This window comes from Alligator mississippiensis, chromosome 8, assembly GCF_030867095.1.
Source record: "Alligator mississippiensis isolate rAllMis1 chromosome 8, rAllMis1, whole genome shotgun sequence".
NCBI lineage: Eukaryota > Metazoa > Chordata > Crocodylia > Alligatoridae > Alligator > Alligator mississippiensis.
This window is the reverse complement of record NC_081831.1, coordinates 37,379,312-37,397,790: the sequence shown is the minus strand read 5'-3', so window position 1 is coordinate 37,397,790 and position 18,479 is coordinate 37,379,312. Positions and strand designations below refer to the sequence as shown.

General features: G+C 48.8%; 1 protein-coding gene across 14 annotated transcripts in view; it reads right to left on the bottom strand.

Annotated features, from left to right (window-relative positions):
* The window catches only part of LOC102573806 (histone deacetylase 8), a 181,841-nt gene that overhangs the window by 133,566 nt on the left and 29,796 nt on the right, over window positions 1–18,479 (bottom strand). For all 14 annotated transcript variants that reach the window (XM_059732660.1, XM_014609905.3, XM_019481931.2 and 11 more), the window contains exons 10-17: window positions 16,143–16,265; window positions 14,912–15,007; window positions 7,403–7,510; window positions 5,714–5,792; window positions 4,299–4,433; window positions 2,664–2,773; window positions 2,042–2,186; window positions 319–397 (exon numbers count right to left, since the gene is read on the bottom strand). In XM_059732660.1, the coding sequence (XP_059588643.1) occupies window positions 319–397; window positions 2,042–2,186; window positions 2,664–2,773; window positions 4,299–4,433; window positions 5,714–5,792; window positions 7,403–7,510; window positions 14,912–15,007; window positions 16,143–16,265 (875 nt within the window). The remainder of the gene's footprint in view (window positions 1–318; window positions 398–2,041; window positions 2,187–2,663; window positions 2,774–4,298; window positions 4,434–5,713; window positions 5,793–7,402; window positions 7,511–14,911; window positions 15,008–16,142; window positions 16,266–18,479) is intronic.

The window sequence follows — 18,479 nt, the reverse complement described above, 5'->3', positions numbered from 1 at the left end:
TCCATTTAACTCAATGGGCCCTAGTCCCACCCATGGGGCAAAACAGGGCTAAAATAGAGACCTTCTTTGGACCCTCAGCAATCCCCCTGTAGTTTCGAGTCCATGGTGGTCTCTCAGGAGAAAGACTAAGGGAACAGGTTATTGGCCAGTGCCACCACCAGCATCAGCAGCAATAATTGCCCATACCCCTCATGAAGCCAAACCCATCTCTTCTCCAGCCAGAACTGGCATTACCACACCACAGCAGCATCACTGCACTCCAAGCTTTGGAGTACTTCAGCTGCATGTAGGTGCCCTGAAACGGTGGATCTTACTTACCTTGCCCCACCAAAATACCCATCCTGCAGCTTCCTTAAGGTTGCCAGGACTGCTGGGTGTACAGCAGTGCCAGTTTCATCTGAGTAAGAGAGAAACACTAGTAATAAGAGTCTGTCAAGAAGGAACATTTGGCATTATGCTGAACAGCATTTAAAGTACTTCTCTGGCAGTGCACTCAGTACAATGAGTACCCTAGACCTAGTCACCTGCCCCTCTTCCCCATAACTCTATTGATTCTTTTGTACAGACCAGGCTTAAAGAGATCCCCCTCGCTCTCTTTCAGGCTTCCAATTAACTGAAGCTCTGAGTAGTAACAAGATCAAAGGCCAAGGAACACCCAGCCAGGACTTCTGGGGGCTGCACAAGCAGTGTGATATTGCCCAGCACACAGCAGGCAAATGAAAAGGAGAGAAGAACCACTTAGAAACAGTTGCCAACCTGGGTCTGGCCTACCTAGCCCAGTGTCCCATGTTTGACTGTGGCTAATGAGAGAAATGAGAATGGAGAGTTTTGGAATAAGCAGACATCACAACAATTTCTTCCTACTCCTGGTTTATGCTGGAATGTTTATGTACTGTTTTACATGCACAGAGCTCATGGGAAAATACACAACTAATTTTGCAGCTTGCCTGTGTGAGAAGGAAACAGAGCTGGAGCAAGATCAGTGCTTCATGCCTTAAAGACACTTTTAAGTGAGCATAAAGGATGATTAGGCTGATTAGAGACCTTTAAGAAAGATCTGTGAGGGATCTCCTAATCACTTTAAGAGGGCAAGGACCATCTAACCTGCAAGAGGGCAATGGCCTAACACACTGTGACTGAACAACAATGGTTCTCATTTGGGGCAGCTGAGTGTAAAAAGAGGCAAAAGAGTAATACATGGGATAGAAAAGGAAGTGCTCACCCTGCTCCCAACAAGGAGCAAAGGGACAGCCAGTGAAATCTGGAGGCAGCCAGTGAAATCTGAAGGCAGCAAATTTAAGGTAATGCCTTTTCACACAGTACACTATTAATCTGTGGAACTCCCTGCCACGAGATACTATTGGGCCCATGAGTTCAGAAGTGTTTAAAAAAAGAAAAAATGAAACAAGGTAAACTACTTCCACAGCAACATGAAAGAGCACTATTCCATCTGATAGGATAACATGGAGACAGTACATAAACCTTCTGGCATAAGCTAGCTGTTACATGATGGGGTAGGAAGAAATTGCCATGATGTCTGCTTATTCCAGAATTCTCCATTATCATTTCTTCCACTGGCATTAGCCACAGTCAAACACAGAACACTGGGCTAGACAGGCCAGACCCAGCCTGGCAACTCTCTCCAAGTGATTCTCCTTTAACTTTTCACCAAGTCAGTTTCCCAGCTTCTGTATTAGAGCTATATCCAGCAGGGCAGTCAGTTAGAAGCAGAAAGCATCCCACTGCAGGACTGCAAAGAACAGAGACAAATATTATAGTGAACAGGTAAAAAGAGAGGAAATCCCAATCAGCCTATGGAAACGGTCCAGCCATTTGTCACATCTACAGAGAACCAGGCTTCCATGACAGACTAAGCTCTTCATAGGACCAGGCATAACCACCCTACTCTGATGCTGTCCCACTGGTCAACTGGGGCTTTGATGCAACTTTAAAAACTTGTAGTCCCTTGTCCCCCACTTAAAAGACAGCATTTGCTTTGACTTCCTAGATACCCAGGGAGATACAGGCCAAAGGTCTTTACCAAGCATGGTCTGTGAAATGGGAAAGGTGATGGTTGGCCGTCCAGTCATCCTCCAGCGGCTGCACAAGTACGACAAGTCTGTCCGCAGCATCTCCACAATCATCCTGTTGTCCAGTGCCAAGTAGAACTGCTGCTGATCTATGAACTACAGAGAGCACACCAGAAAGGTCAGCATGGACTAAGGTGTGAAGGACTCAGACTACATTACACCAGAGCAGTGAGGGAGTGGGCACTATAACCACTAATAAAGGAAGACCTAGAAAGGCCTTAACAATGGCACAGCTAAATGATCTATCAACTGCCTTGCACTCTATCTGGGTTTCTAAAGGATTTCACAGGTGGCACACTCTACTGGCTGTTTAAATGCCAAGCCAAGCTTAACTGGAGATTCACTTCTGGTATTCCAGGCTCCAGGAGAAGCCAATACATGGCTATTAGGTCACCCTGGAAATCCTTTCTATATTCCATCTTGGAGACAGCCCCACCTTTGAGACTCCTGCAGTAGGACATGTTGCCCAGTTCTTCAGCCCTGCCTCTTAGGAGTTTGCTTTACTGAACTGGAGATATTATATATGATGGTCCACAAATCCAGGATCAGGACCTGCCAAGCCCAGCCACCCACCTGGGGAGTGAAGGCAAAGATGTTCTTTCTGATGTCATAAAGCTTGGAGGTCCCCAGGACTCCCATGTGCCGGAAGGGCCGGCCACTCAGGTTCATGTGCTTATTTCGGCCTGGGAGGAGCAGGAAGAGAAGAAGTTAATGCCTCCCTGACACTAATTTATGTGGAGGTGTAAAAGGGAACAGGTAACCAAGCCTGGGATGGGCAATCCTAACTCTAGAGTTGCTATGCCAACACCTCAGGCAGCACGGTTCACCTGATCTAGCGTATGCCAGCTCATGCTGTGGCAGATAATGAACTGAAGGCAAAGTGTGTTCTCCTGTGAGGGATGTCATGGATAATTCAAATGACACTCTGAGCACTCAGGAGACAGGCCAGGCAGGCAGGAAGGCCTAGCACTTTCAGTTGCATAAGGACTCAGGCTGGAAACAAAGTAGAGCACAGTCACTGGCCTACTCACAGCTACTCCCACCATAGCTAACAGTGGCTATTGTGGAATCACCATACCCTCAGCTGCTCTGCATTTCCTACATGGAAAATATTCCACTTTCAAGTTGGCTATCCAGTTTTTTTTACTGAACACATTGCATAAGGCATTTTTGCAGCTCAAGTCCATCAGCGGTCCCCTCTGGCATGGTGAAGAGGGCAGGGACGGGGCAGTGATATCCAGAAAACAACGGACTAGCAGCATGGATTCAACTCCCTTTGCCACCATTCATCTGATTGCAGGGAGCATAAGCAGTGTAAGCCCCAGTGATATTCAACAGCATCTTTACTAGGTGATTAAAAGGGCCCTCACTTCAAATACCCAATTCTTGTCTGGATAGCACGAACTCTGGAGCTCCAGTTGAAACTTTCTATTGACAGATCACCTGTTTGCTTCATAGGCCCATAAAAAACCAGTTGGGCACTTTACTCACAGCCTGCTGGAGGGTCTTGTTCAGCAGTCCAGCATCACAGCACCCAGGCTGCAACCAGCATAGGGACCAGAGCTTTGGAAATGTCATGTCTGAGAATCCATCAGAACTAGCTTTAGGAGCAGGTTCAACCCATGTTCCTCACCCTGGACAGAGCCAAGCTGCTGAGTCAACAGGATGGAGACTATGGTGTTTCTTGAAAGGGGGGATTTGCAGGGGGAGGGAGGAGGCTGGGGGGGTGGAAATGAGGTGGGGAAAATAGTGGTGCTGGGAAGAGGATGCTTTGAAGTAGCGGAGCTGGGAAGAATCCCCAAGGGACCTTAGCTTCTTTGCCAGGCTGTGCTGAATCCCCTAGATGATTCATCTAAGGAAATAACCTGGTTAGAAAGAGCATGGGGACTGCTGCACAGGTCATCATCCCACCCACACCCCCCAATCAGTGAGGAAAGGGTTAACTGGCAGTTTTTTTACATTCCCCAATCAGAAATGAAGGGGAAAACAAGAGTAAGCATAACAGAGCAAGGAACTACCATGCGACAAGAACAGGCACTGCACAGAGGACTGGGCATGCCTCAAAGGTCATGGACTTCACACACTGCCCTGCCCAACCCAGCCCTATCCTATCCAGGATGCTACACCACAATCACTGCTCTTGCTTCCCTGAGGGGTCAGACCCCAGCTGCTTCCATGCAGTATGAATTGATATATGATGCCACTCACCCAGCCTGGCATAGATGTGGCTGAGAATCCGGGCTGGCTGGACTCGGATGGGGTAGACATCCGTCACCGTCTGCACATCAATGCCCTGCTTCCTCAGGATGGTCTTGATGCCATCCGTCTCAGCCAGGATACATACTGGGGGAGGGAGAAGAGAGTGGAATCAGCAGTTGGAGTCTCTCTTGATGCGACTCAGTGGCTCTTGCTTCTTGAGGCTGATGCCCAGGGACATGGAGTGGTTGCTTGAAGAGGACTTTTCGGGTTCTGCCTTGTTAAGATCACCACCTCCTCCCTGCCCCTCCCCTCCTCTTTCCCCCACAATGCCAGCCACCTTGGAAGACAAGCTGCCCACTTCGTCACCAGGGAGGCAGCCTGAATGCCACCTTCACACCTGTAGAAACAGTTAAAAACCCTCAATGCCCAGTGTCCTGAAGGCAGGTCAGGGTGTAGACACCAATATAGGAAGGAGACATAGGCCTCACTCTGAGCTCCATCTGGCAGGGAGGCCTGGACCAGCACTGGCAAGTTGTGATTTAAAAGGGAGCACTTACATTTCTACATACCTTCTGTCCTGGTGGACCCAAAGCTTGGAGTGCAGTTGTATTGCAGTAGCTACAAGTGCTATAATTGCTTTATATTGCTTTTTTATATATATAATGAATCTTGTTGTGATTTAATTTTTCATATTTTAATCAGTCATTATTATTCTGTATCAAATATTAAATAACCATGGAATTAACCATCAATTTAAAATTTCCTATTGCTTAGCATAAATATATTTGACCTATTGGTCTCATGATTTTAAAACTTAAATTTAGCATACGAAAAATGCTTACGTAAGGTCTGTGGTAGGTCTGGCATGTTTGAAAAGACGTAATGTGCAACATAACAGCTGTTTAACTATGGGGAATCAAGGTACCTTTCAAATGAGTCCTGATCCTTCTACTTTGACAGCCCCATCCAAAAAGGACAGCACCTTGAGCAGCTCTGCATCCCCTAGCACCATAGTAAGACTGGCTCAGCACAAACCCAGAAAGAAGGGCGCTGCACCCCCCTCCACAGTCACCCACATCCAGGAGATCTTCCCACCATCTATGATTTCTATCAATGCATGTAACACGAGACTGCAGGGATCAGAGCAGCCCAGCAGGAATGCTAAGGCAGAGAGAGGTGGACTTCATTCCGTGACGCTGCCTAGCTTGTGTGTGAGGCCTTCCAGACCCATGTATGGTGACCATCTGCACCACCTATCTCCAGATCCAAATGACGCTCAAGTGTTACCTAATGTGGTGAGGGGGAAGCCATCAGTTTCACTGCTCAGCTAGAAACCAGCCTGCACTGAACAGAACAAAGCTGTTTCTCTCCCCTCTTCTGCAGCATACTCAGAGCAACCAGCAACCTCAGTCTGCCACACACACCTTGAACCACCACATCTGGCTTTGGTATGGTAGAAAACCTGCGATTCAAAGGATCGATTTCTCCTGGAGCAAGGAATCCCTGTGGAAAGAAATAACCACAAATGGAGATACTGCTACCAGTACATTAGCAACAAGAATGCATCAGCGGCACAGATCAGTGCCGATGTCCAAATCAGGTGGGAAACCCCATTGAGAACCATAAGGTTCAAGAGCAGACCAGATTCACACTTAGTTTTTAAGTCCTCTAGGGAAGCTCAGTCTAGCAAAATCCTCTTCCTTTTGCTAGTTATCCTAGAGTTGTGGCTCTTCCTTTACCAAGAGCTACTTCACTTCCTTTGAAGGATGCCAAGTAATTAACATGATCTGGCCAGAGGAGAGATTTCATTCATTAATCCAGGGGTTCCCAACCTTTTTGTGCCGAGGACCAGCAAACCGTGGACTGGAAGTGACCGGCATACTGCAGGCAAGTAGCCAACCCTTTTTTATACTCAGTATAATTATGCAGTGGTTCCCAACCCCTGGGCCGGGGCCCAGTGCTGGGCTGCGAAGGGTTAGCTGTCAGTCCACAGCAGGGCTGGCTTTCTGCAGACCAACAGCCACCCTTTTTTATAATGAGTATAAAAAAGGCTGCCGGTCCACAGTATGTTGATCACTTCCAGTCCACGGTTACTTCCAGTCCTAAAGCCAGCCCTCCTGTGGACCGGCAGCCAACCCTTCACAGCCTAGCACTGGGCCACAGCCCGGGGGCTGGGAACCACTGCATGATTAATCCCACTTAGGCTTCATTTGACATAGTCTATCTAGTGAGACTGTTTAACAGTCTGTAACAATGTTTGGCCTAACATTGTCCATTTCCAAGACCCTCAAAAATGGGACAGTGATGATGCTGAAGGAACTAGTATTGTCAGAAACAGGAATGAGCCTCATCTAGCCATGGCAAGAGCAGCTCCAAGATGTAGGACTGTGCACTGTTCTGCACAATCCTGCCCTCTAGATTTCACTAGTCTGGCTGGGAGAAGCTTTATTGCAGAAAGGAGGGCCAGGTAGGAAGGCAAACAACACTCCCTAGACAAATGTCCAGGCTCTGGAGAAGGCATGTTACACAAGTGGCTGCTTGGTGAACAGAGAGAAGGCACAATGCAGCGATCTGAGGAAGAAAGGATGGAGACAAGCCTTGGCTAGGCCGTACTGCCTTCAGCAGACTCAGCACCTACATTTGAGAGGCCTGGCAGAGACCCCATGACTGAAGGGCTACAAGGAAAATGCTTCCAATTCCACACAGCTCAGGGTGTAATCATGCAGATTTAAAGCAGCATCCAGGCCTGAGTTTCTCAGGTCAAGCATTGGAACAGGCTACCTAGAAAAGTTGTAGAATCTTTAACCTGCTCTTGAAAGTTTTCAAGGATGGATAGACAATTGGCTGCGCTGTGTCCTGTTTAGTCAGGGACGATCCTGCCTTGAGCAGGGGGGCTGGACTAGATGACCTTGTGAGGTCCCTACTTTCTGTGATCCTATGCTGAGCACTCCCCACTACGTTTTGTGCTGGGTAGAGATGCAAGATGCTCACAATTGAGATATTTGCCTTTTCAGCGCGTCAGTGACAAATCTGCGGAGCTTGGATTACAAAGCAGAGTGGAGACAGCCCCCCCCACCAAGGGTCTCATACTGGGGTAACAGGTATGGTCTTACCTCTGCTAATAAACAACCCAAGATGTAAAGAGACTGGCCCCACATGAGTGGCAGCTTGCCAAGAGGCACTCGATCAACAGTGTGAGGATTCATATACTCTTCATCCACCTGAAGGACAAATTTGTGAGATTAGGAAGCCTAGAACAACTAGCAGACAAGAGATGCTGCAAGGCATCACCCCCCTCCACCCCAGTCAAGGGTGCATGTTTTCAGTACAGCTGCCTGCATCTCCACAGCAAGGCAGCGCTACCCAGAAAACACTGCCATCCATACCCTGACACAAAACAAGCCCCACAAGATAAATACAAATAATTTTTTCTTAAAAATTGGATTTTTTTTTTAAATCATATTTAAAATAAATAGCTTCAGTTTTAAAACATTTCAAATGTTAATTAAAAATTACAATCTGAACTAAGATCATCTCCATTAGGGTCCAAATTTGCTATGATGTATTAAAACCATTTTAATAAATAGAAAATAAATATTTAACCAGTCTTGTTTTAATGAAAGTCAAAGACTGAACTGGTAGAAGCCACTGATTAAGCATCTAGAACCAGAATTTGTTGATATCATAAAACTCAATTTTGATGGCAGTAATCTATTCTCTCTGCACTTACAGAAGATTTTCTAGTTCAGCTCCATGACTACCTTCATTCAAAGTCAAGAAACCAGTTGGGAGTTGGAAAAAAGCAGGAAAGCTTGTTTTCCAATCTATTAATAAAAAAATAAAGGGAGAGGCTGAGATTTAGTCCTAAAAAGTTTTGATGGACATGGTAACCAAAAACAAATCAGTCCAATTCACTCCCTAATGACACCACCTCCTTTGTTTAATAAATCATTTAATTATATATGCAAAACATACTCTGATAAATATTTTTCTTCTGCAGCCAGCATATCTTTGTTTCTTTTATTAGTTAAATCAAGCTATTTTAAAATGCTGTTAGTCTGCATTTTAGCCAAATTCCAGTAGCCAGTCAAAAAAAGCTAAAAGCAAGTCACAGGTAAAAAATAATCATCTCATATTCATTTTCTAACATAATAAAAATGTAAAAATGAAGAATCTGAATGAACGTATGGTGACCAATGTAATTGCCAACTTTTTTACATAGTCCTGGCTGATTTAATCCATCCTGAAATCTTATATTGCCAGCCAAGGCCAGTCCTACACCACATCCATGGTCTTGTAACAGCTAGAGTTTCTACAAGGCATGGTAACAAAGCTCAGGTGGATCTTCCTTGTTTAAGAGCACCCAAATACTTACGTTACCAGAAGATTTCCAGTGGGCTCCCTTCATCCTAAACAACACACTCCTGATTTTGAAGGCAACCTCATGGAAGACCACAGCTGTGCTTTCCACTTGGCTGCCTGATGCCAACACACAGAGTGCCACAAGTCAGAAAGCAGAGCTTAAAGCACTATCTAAAAGTGCAGGTGGTTTTAGCAGTGACCCCAACACTGGAATCACCATTATGGTGCCTACTGAAAGGTGTGAGCCAAGCAATCTCCTAAAGTCTGTATCATGAGCGACTACAAGACTCTAGGGGTAAAGCTCAAGGAGACAGGGCCACAGGTGATTTTTTCTATCCTTCCAGTAAGCAGACGTGGACAGTGCCATGAGACATGCATCGGCGAGGTCAACCGGCAGCTTCAGAGCTGGTGTTACCAGGCAGGCCTTGGGTTCTTGGACCATGACCCACATTTCCACACAGAGGACATGCTCGGGCAGGACGGGCTTCATCTCTCCCCAAAAGAGAAGCGCATTTTTTCTTCCAGGATGACTCATCTCATATGGCGAGCTTTAAACTACGCTCGCCGAGGGACAGGGACGCAGAGGAACATGAGGACACTTCGCCATCAAGCCAAGTGACGCACACAGGTAGTATCCAGGTAAGTGACAGAGGCCAGGGCAGACTTAGGAACAAGGGGGCGGCACAGGCACCTACAGGAGGCCTCAAACGCCTCTACACAAATGCTTGAAGCATGGGGAATAAGCAGGAGGCACTCGCCCTCCTGCTAGCTAGCAAAAACCCAGACCTAGTGGGGCTCACAGAAACCTGGTGGGATTCTACCCATGACTGGACAGTGGACAGCCAGGGATACAGGCTGTACAGGTGAGACAGAGCAGGGAAAAGGCGGGGGATGTAGCGCTGTATGTCAAAGAGCAATACACATTCTCAGTGATCAGGATGGGGTCAAAGGAGGGGCAAACTGAGGTGCTCCGAGTAAGAATGCAAGGGGGGCGTAGGGAAAGGGACTTGATAGCGGGCATCTACTACAGACCGCCTCACCAGGGGGACGAGCTGGACCTGGAATTCTCAAGTCAGCTCACGGAGGCTGTAAGGACAAGAGATGTAGTTGTCATGGGTGACCTAAACTACCCAGACATCTGCTGGGAGGAAGTCAGCCAGGTCTGACCACTTACGTAGGTTTGTAGCCGGGATACAGGACCTCCACCTAACCCAGAAGGTGCATAGTCCCGGCAGGTGAAATGCCTTGCTGGACTTGGTGCTTGCCACAGGCTACAACCTGGTGAGGGGTCTGCAGGTACTCTACCACCTGGGTGACAGTGATCATCGCCTGCTGGAATTTACTGTCCAGCAGAGGGTGGAAAGCAAGCAGCAAGGCAGAGGTCCTCAACTTCAGGAGGGCTGACTTCTGTAAGCTAAGAAGGTTAGTAAGAGAGGCACTGGGGTCTCGGAGCTTCAATGAGATGGGAGTCCAAGATGGGTGGTTGTTCCTCAAGGAGGTGATTCTCTGAGCTCAAAGGGAGTCAGTCCCAATGCGCACCAAGGGGGGCAGGAGGGCTAAAAAGCCCCCATGGCTCAGCAAAGGCATCCAGGGATGCCTGAGGGGAAAAAAAAAAGGCATACAAACAGTGGAAGCAAGGGGCTATCACCAAGGAGGATTACACCTCCGTTGCTCGGGACTGCAGGGAGGCTATTAGGAAGGCCAAGGCAGAGATGGAGCTAGGGCTAGTGACCAGAATTAAGGATAATAAAAAGTCTTTTTTCAAATACATAGGAAGTAAGAAGGTAGCGTGGGGCCCCTACAGGATAGGTTTGGCAATCTGGTGATTGCGGTAAACAAAAAAGCTGACCTCTTTAATGAATTCTTTGCCTCCATATTCCCGAACAGGGACCAGGACATTTCCCCCACTAGAACTGTGGACGGACCAAGGGGAGGCACTGCCATGCCTAGGGTTAGGGATGACCTAGTTAGGGAACTTTTGGAGGGGCTGGACATATTTAAATCAGTAGGTCCAGATGCTCTTCATACGAGGGTGCTGAGGGAATTGGCGGGGGTCACAGCGAGGCCCCTGGCACGGCTCTATGAGTGCTCGTGGGGCACTGGCTGGGTACCAGAGGATTGGAAAAGGGCCAATGTGGTCCCCATTTACAAAAAGGAGAGAAAGGAGGACCCTGGCAATTATAGGGCAGTCCGTCTTACCTCAGTCCTTGTGAAGACCTTTGAGAAAATTATCAAAGAGCACATCTGCAAGGGCCCAGCAGGGGAGGTAATGCTCGGGGGCAACCAACATGGGCTCACTGAGGGCAGGTCCTGCCTGACTAACCTGGTTTCCTTTTATGATCAGGTCACAAAGTCCCTGGATGAGGGTGCTGAGGTGGATGTCATCTTCCTGGACTTTAAGAAGGCCTCTTACATGGTTTTCCACCGCATTCTCTTTAAAAAAACAAACTAAGCAACTGCGGCATTGATGCCTACACAGTCGGATGGGTGACAAACTAGCTAGATGGTCGTACCCAGAAAGTGGTGGTGGATGGGTCGTTTTCAACCTGGAGGGATGTTGGCAGTGGAGTCCACCAGGGCTCGGTCCTGGGGCCTGTACTGTTCAACTTCTTTATCAGCGATCTGAATGTGGGTGCGGAATGCATGCTGTCCAAATTCGCTGATGACACCAAGTTGCGAGGTGAGGTGGGCACGCTGGAGGGGAGGGACAAAATCCAGCTAGACCTAAACAGGTTACAGAGGTGGGCAGATGAAAATAGGATGGAATTCAACGCAGACAGTGAAGGGTACTGCATTTAGGGAGAACGAACCAGCAACACACCTAAAGGCTGAGAAACATCCTTCTTGTCAACACGATGGCAGAAAGGGATCTTGGAATCATTGTTGACTCCAGGATCAAGTCAGCCTTGACCACCTGGGTGATAGCAATCATTGCTTGCTGGAATTCATCATCCAGCACAGGGTGTCAAGGGCCTGCAGCAAGGCAGTAGCCCTAGACTTCAAGAGGGCCAACTTCAACGAGTTGAGGAGATTGGTGGGAGAGGCGCTGGGGTTCTCAAGGGCAGGGGAACTCAGTGCCCAAGATGAGTGGTCGTTCCTTAAGGAGACGATACTCGGGGCCCAAGAGGTGACAATCCCAACAAAAAGCAAGTGGGGCAAGAGTGCCCGAAAGCTTCCCTGGCTCACCAAGGAAGTCCGGGAATGCCTGGTTGCCAAAAAGGCGGTGTACGCCCGGTGGATGGGGGGCTATCTCCAAAGAAGAGTATACCTCCAGTGCTCAGGCCTGTAGGGGGGCTGTTAGGAAAGCTAAGGCGGACATAGAGCTAGGACTAGCGTCCAAGATCAAAGATAATAAAAAGTCCTTTTTCAAATATATCGGATGAAGAAGGCACTGGAAAATGTGGGGCCCCTGCAAGATGCACTGGGCAATCTGGTGATTGCGCCAGAGGACAAGGCAGACATCTTTAACAAATTCTTCACCTCCGTTTTCTTGTGCAGGGACCAGGACTCCCCCGCCGTGTTTCAAGACGGACTCGAGGGTCCTGTGCAAGGTCTTGCCTCAAGACCTAACGTTGAGGAGGACCGGGTTAGAGTGCTTCTGGAGGGGCTGGACGTATTCAAGTCAGCAGGTCCAGATGCTCTCCACCCCACGGTGTTGAGGGAGCTAGCAGGGGTTATTGCAGGGCCCTTGGCACAGCTTTATGAGCGCTCGTGGTGCTCGGGCCAGGTGCCAGATGATTGGAAGATAGCCAATGTGGTCCCCATCTTTAAGAAAGGGAGGAGGGAGGACCCGGGCAACTATAGGCCCGTCAGTCTTACTTCAATCCTGGGGAAACTCTTTGAGAAGATCATCAAGGAGCACATCTGTGATGGGCCGGAATTGGGGATGATGCTCAAGGGCAACCAGCATGGTTTCATTAGGGGCAGGTCATGTCAGACCAATCTGATTGCCTTTTATGATCAGGTCACAAAAGCGCTGGATGCAGGTGTCGCCGTGGATGTAGTCTTCCTGGACTTCAGCAAGGCCTTTGACAGTGTCCCACCCCATCCTCATTAAAAAAACTAGGTGACTGTGGCATCAATGCCTACATGGTCAGATGGATTGCAAATTGGCTGAAGGGTCGTACTCAGAGGGGGGTGGTGGACGGGTCATATTCGACCTGGGGGGAAGTGGGCAGCGGAGTCCCCCAGGGCTCGGTCCTTGGGCCCGCGCTGTTCAATTTCTTTATCAGTGATTTGGACAATGGGGTGAAAAGCAACCTGTTCAAATTTGCTGATGATACCAAAATTTGGGGCGAGGTGGGCACGCTAGTAAGGAGGGAAAGACTCCAGAAAGACCTGGATAGGTTGCAAGGGTGGACTAACAAAAACAGGATGCGTTTCAACATGGACAAGTGCAGGGTGCTGCACTTGGGCAGTAGTAACCGGCAGCACACTTATAAGATGGGAAACTCCCTTCTTGAGAGCACGAAGGCAGAAAGGGATCTTGGAGTCATCATTGACTCCAAGATAAACATGGGCCTACAATGCGAGGTCACGGTCGGCAGGGCTAACCGGACCCTATCATGCATCCACAGGTGCATCTCAAGTAGGGCCAAGGAGGTGATCCTCCCCCTCTATGCGACACTGGTCAGGCCACAGCTGGAGTACTGTGTCCAGTTCTGGGCACCCCATTTCAAGAGGGATGTGGCCAACATTGAGAGGGTCCAGAGGAGGGCCACCCACATGATCCAGGGACAGCAGGGCAGACCCTACAATGAGAGGCTACAGGACCTGAACCTGTTCAGCCTTCACAAGAGAAGGCTGAGGGGGGACCTGGTGACCATCTATAAACTCACTAGGGGGGACCAGAAGGGTTTGGGGGAGACCTTGTTTCCCCTAGCGCCCCCCGGGATAACAAGGAATAACGGCCACGAGTTGTTGGAGAGTAGGTTTAGATTAGACATCTGTAGGAACTACTTCATAGTTAGGCCGGCTAGGATCTGGAACCAACTTCTAAGGAAAGCGGTGCTGGCTCCTACTCTGGGGGTCTTTAAGAAGCGGCTCGATGCTTACCTGGCTGGGGTCAATTGAGCCCAGTTTCCCTCCTGCCCAGTCAGGGGGTCGGACTCGAAGATCTACAAGGTCCCTTCCGACCCTACTTCTATGATATGATTCTATGATCAACATGAGCCACCAATGCAAGGAAGCAATCCGTAAGGCTAACCGCATCTACAAGCAGGTCCAGGGAGGTGATCCTTCCCCTCCAGCTGTGGCCTGACCAATGCCACATAGAGTACTGTGTCCAGTTCTGGGAACTGCACTTCAAGAGGGATGCAGCTAGCATTGAGAGGGTCCAGGGTAGAGTCACTTGCGTGGTCAAGGGGCAGCAGGGCAGGCCCTACAAGGAGAGGCTAAAAGGCCTGAACCTATCTATTCAGCCTCCACAAGAGAAGGCTGAGAGGGGATCTGATGGCTGTTTACAAACTCACCAGGGAGGACCTGCAACAATTGTGGGAGGCTCTCTTCCCAAGGGCACCACCTGGGGTTACTAGGAATAATGGCCATAAATAGTTAGTGAGAAGGTTCAGGCTGGACATGAGGAGACATTACTTTACAGTTAGGGCTGCCAGACTCGGGAATGGGCTCTCAAGTGAAGTGGTACTCTCTTCTACCTTGGGGGTCTTCAAGAGGAGGCTGGACAGGTATTTAGTTGGGGTGATATGACCGCAGTACCCATTCCTGCCCAGGGCAGGGGGTCAGACCTGATGATCTGTTTAGGTCCCTTCCGACTCTAAGCACTATGAAACTATGATAAAAGGGTGGGGGAGCTCTGAGGAGAAAGCGTGAGCTGTGTGAAAATTCCTGCCTCAGCTCTGCTGGGAAAGAGTCCTCTCTGGGATCACCTGCCAAGATTATGACAACCTAGAAGACTGTGCCTGTCCACCCAATCCAGGCAGAGGGGGTGGATCAGCAGAAGGGCTCTTGCAGGGATTGGTCACAAATCCCAGGCAAGGGGCCCATTTCACTGCAAACTGCCCCTAGCTGGGCAGACAAAGAAGCATGGCACAGATGTCTTTTAGAAGCCTGCCACCAATAGCTCCTTCCAAATCTCTCAGCACTGGAAGAGGAAAAAGCTGAGGGGGACCCTTTGGGTGGCAATGAGAGTGAAAGTTAGGGGAAGGGAGATTGCATCCCCTGGACCTTGACTCTTATCTCTACTGATCTAAGCAAAAGCTTCCTCCCCAGCGTGCCCTGTTCAAAGAACACAAAGAGCTTACCTTCTCAGGAGGGACACTGTACAGTTCTGGCAACAGGCGAATTCCATTCTTCCCCTTAATAAGGACCCCTTCAAGAGCCTCCCTGTACTCCTGAACCTGGGAAGAAAGAACAAGAGAGGCTCAGCTCCCAGCAAAGGAGTCTCAGGGCAGGGATCTGTGAACCTGCCCAGCTTCTGTGGGAGGGAGCACAAGAGGGGGAAATAACAAGAGGGGAAAATTGGGACTGTCCTGCTAGAGCAAAGGCAGAGGGCCGCTTACCCAGTTTTGGCAACTGTCAAGGGCCACGTGGGTAGTCCTGCCCCTTGACAGGTGCCCCACTCCCTGGTCACCATCTTGGGTCCACTGTCCCAATGTCTTGGGACCACTGCCCCAAGGCCAGTGTCGGCAGGGCCCAGAGCAGGCTGGCAGGGGTCTGTGGAGCTGGGCTGGGCTGCACCAGCAGAGAGAGGGAGGAGCTGGCCCGCCTCTATAGAGCCCCTGCTGGCTGGGACCCTGTACTCCTGATGCCTTGCTCTGGGCCCCAGGACACCAGTGTGGGCCCCATGCTCCTGCTAGCTACCGCACCCACTCACTCTCAGTGCCCCCCTCAGTAGGAAATAATACACTCATCCTCCCCATATGGAGCCTGCAGAGCCCGTCCCTGCTCACCCACTTCCCACACCAGCAGCTCTATGTTTACGATTTATCCTCAACTGAAGTGACTCAGACTTGTGCCGTTATAAAATACCCATTTCTGTAGCCAACAATACACACAGGAGCAATCTGGCCACTGTCCTGTCCAACCAGCTTTGACTCCCCACTCTGAATGGCTACATACCTATTTACAACTAGGCCAACTGTAGGCAGCCTCTAGAGAAGGGACAGGAAATTATTTCAGGTGGAGAGCCACTTACTGAGCTTTGGCAAGCCATCAAGGGCCACATGACAGGCAGCCAGGGGCAGATAAATATTAATTTTCTAAATTTTGTAGGGGCCCTGCAGGCCAGATAAAATGGCCTGATGGGCCACATCCACCACTCTGCTACTGCTCCCTTATTTTTACACACTAATGAAGTCAAATCAGCTCAGTAGCTTCAAGTGACCCCACATTCACCGAGCAGCATGCCCTGCAATGGAGGGCACAGAGAAAGAACTGTAGGCAGTCCATCAGGGGACTTACTGTACTTGAGTATCAATTAGGTCCTGTCTTCTCTTCAAGCCAGGCCCCTCTGTCTATGTGTGCATACACTACCTGCTCAGCATTGCCACTGAAGATTCCATCGATGATGAAGTATGTCCAGAATAAAGGCCACTCACACTCAATGTTCTCAAAAAGCTTCAGCTCAGCCGGCTCATAATAGAGACGATTAGGGTCCTGCAGGAAGATTACAAGTACACAGGAACACAGAACAGTAAAGGATCTCCCGAGTCATGGAGTCTAGCCCTCTGCAATCACAGGCAGCCATAGCATATAACCTTGTTCAGAAAGTGATCATGCTGCATCTTAAATTTAATTAGGGTTTTTTGTCATTGTCATCCCCCACAACTCCCCATGGGAAGCTATTCCAGGGAAACTTCTTAATTTCCTGCCTGAACTTACACACAGCCAGTTTGCACTAGCAGATAGCAGTCATATCTCCTCTTGGCCTTGGTTACTCTCATAGGAAAAGTTCTACAGCCCCATGTCATCTCAGCAACCCTTCTCTGCATCCAGCCCAGCTTGAATGCATTAACACTTCTTGCACTCTAGTAGAAATATTTTTCACCTGATCCATCCCAGAATGACACTTGCCTTTTCATGGCCGTATCACCTTGGTGGCATTCTGTGATCAACTAATACATCCAGGTCTTTCTTCCCTCTTGGGAAAGCTATTCCAGCTTTACTTGCCTCCCTAGGATGCATGATCAACCATGAAGTTTACAGACCAGGAGGGAGACTTGGGAAAAGAATTCTTGATTGCCTTCAAGGTGAGAGCCTATGGATATTCCCCATAGCTAGTAGTTAACTGCTCTAAATTGTGATTATACTTCTGTTAAAAGAACGAACAGGACAGTCTTACATGATTTAGCTGCACTAAAACCCTATGGAATGCGAGCCTCATAGCAATCCAGAGAATGTGTTGGATACAGCCCCCTACCTGCATTACTTCATAAGCAGGTTACAAGCTTCCCATCTTACCAGAACCTGCAAAGTCAGCTAATTATATGCAGCTCCTACACAACTATACTAGTTGTTACAGCTTACAGTTTTTAACCAAAAGGTTGAAATGCTGTTAGCTGGAAGGATTGCTGAATGCTTGTTGCTGACAAGGCTCCAAAACATTTGGAAAAATAAAAAAGACTCCAGCTCTGGGGAGTCTAAACACTTCACACTGCTTATTATGGTGTCAGGGGAGCAGGCAGGTCACAGGAAACCACATTCATAACACACTAAAGTGTAAATGTTCCACTGAAATACATGTAGCAGCAGCAGAATGGTGAATGCCTGAGAGAGGAATGTCAGCAGATTCACTTCCCAGTAGCTTTTTTTAATCCATTACAGAAGTTTCACTCAGTGCTTAGTTTGGTGTGTTTTTTTAAAAATGTGTTCATTAAAAAAAAATCTACTGTCCTTTGAAGTCAACTTTGAGCAGTTATCAGAGCATCACAAAGCAGCTTGGTGATTTCCCTTTAGGTAATGTTTTCCTAAGAAGCCATGAAAAGACAACTTCAGGCTGGGCTGCAGCAAAGGAGTTAAGCTGATGCTAGAAACGGGAGCTCAGTGGAATTGAATTGAGTTTATCCCCCACATGCATGTCAAAAAAGGTAACAAGAGGCAGCCTCTGGTGGGTCATGACAGCATAGGAATAGAGGACTAGAACGGACTTTTAAATTAGAAGCCAAACAGGAAGAGAGTCTTACAGAAAACACCCTGGGGCTGGGAAGGGAGACCTGGGGCTCTCTTACTAAAGTGCCCAGCTGGGGAAGAAGAAGAATTACAGATTACAGCAGGGACCTGGACAGGTTACAGGGGTGGGCTAACAAAAACAGGATGAGTTTCAATACTGACAAGTGCAGGGTGCTGCACTTAGGCAGTGGGAACCAGCAGCACACTTATAAGCTGGGAAATTGCCTTCTTGAGAGCACAGTGGCAGAAAGAGATCTTGGAGTTAAGACTCCAAGATGAACATGAGCCGACAATGTGAGGTCACGGTCAGTAGGGCTAACCGTACCTTGTCGTGCATCCACAGATGCATCTCGAGCATGGCCAAGGAGGTGATCCTCCCCCTCTATGCGACACTGGTCAGGCCGCAGCTGGAGTACGGTGTTCAGTTCAGGGCGCTGCACTTCAGGAGGGAGGTGGACAACATTGAGAGGGTCCAGAGGGCCACCCACATTATCTGGGGACAGCTGGGCAGACCCTATGAAGAGAGGCTATGGGACCGTAACCTGTTCAGCCTTTGCAAGAGAAAGCTGAGGGAGGACCTGGTGGCTGTCTATAAACTCACCACGGGGGGACCAGTAGGGTTTGGGAGAGACCCTGTTCCCCCTAGCACCCTCTGGGGTAACAAGGAATAATGGCCACAAATTGTTAGAGAGCAGACTAGAC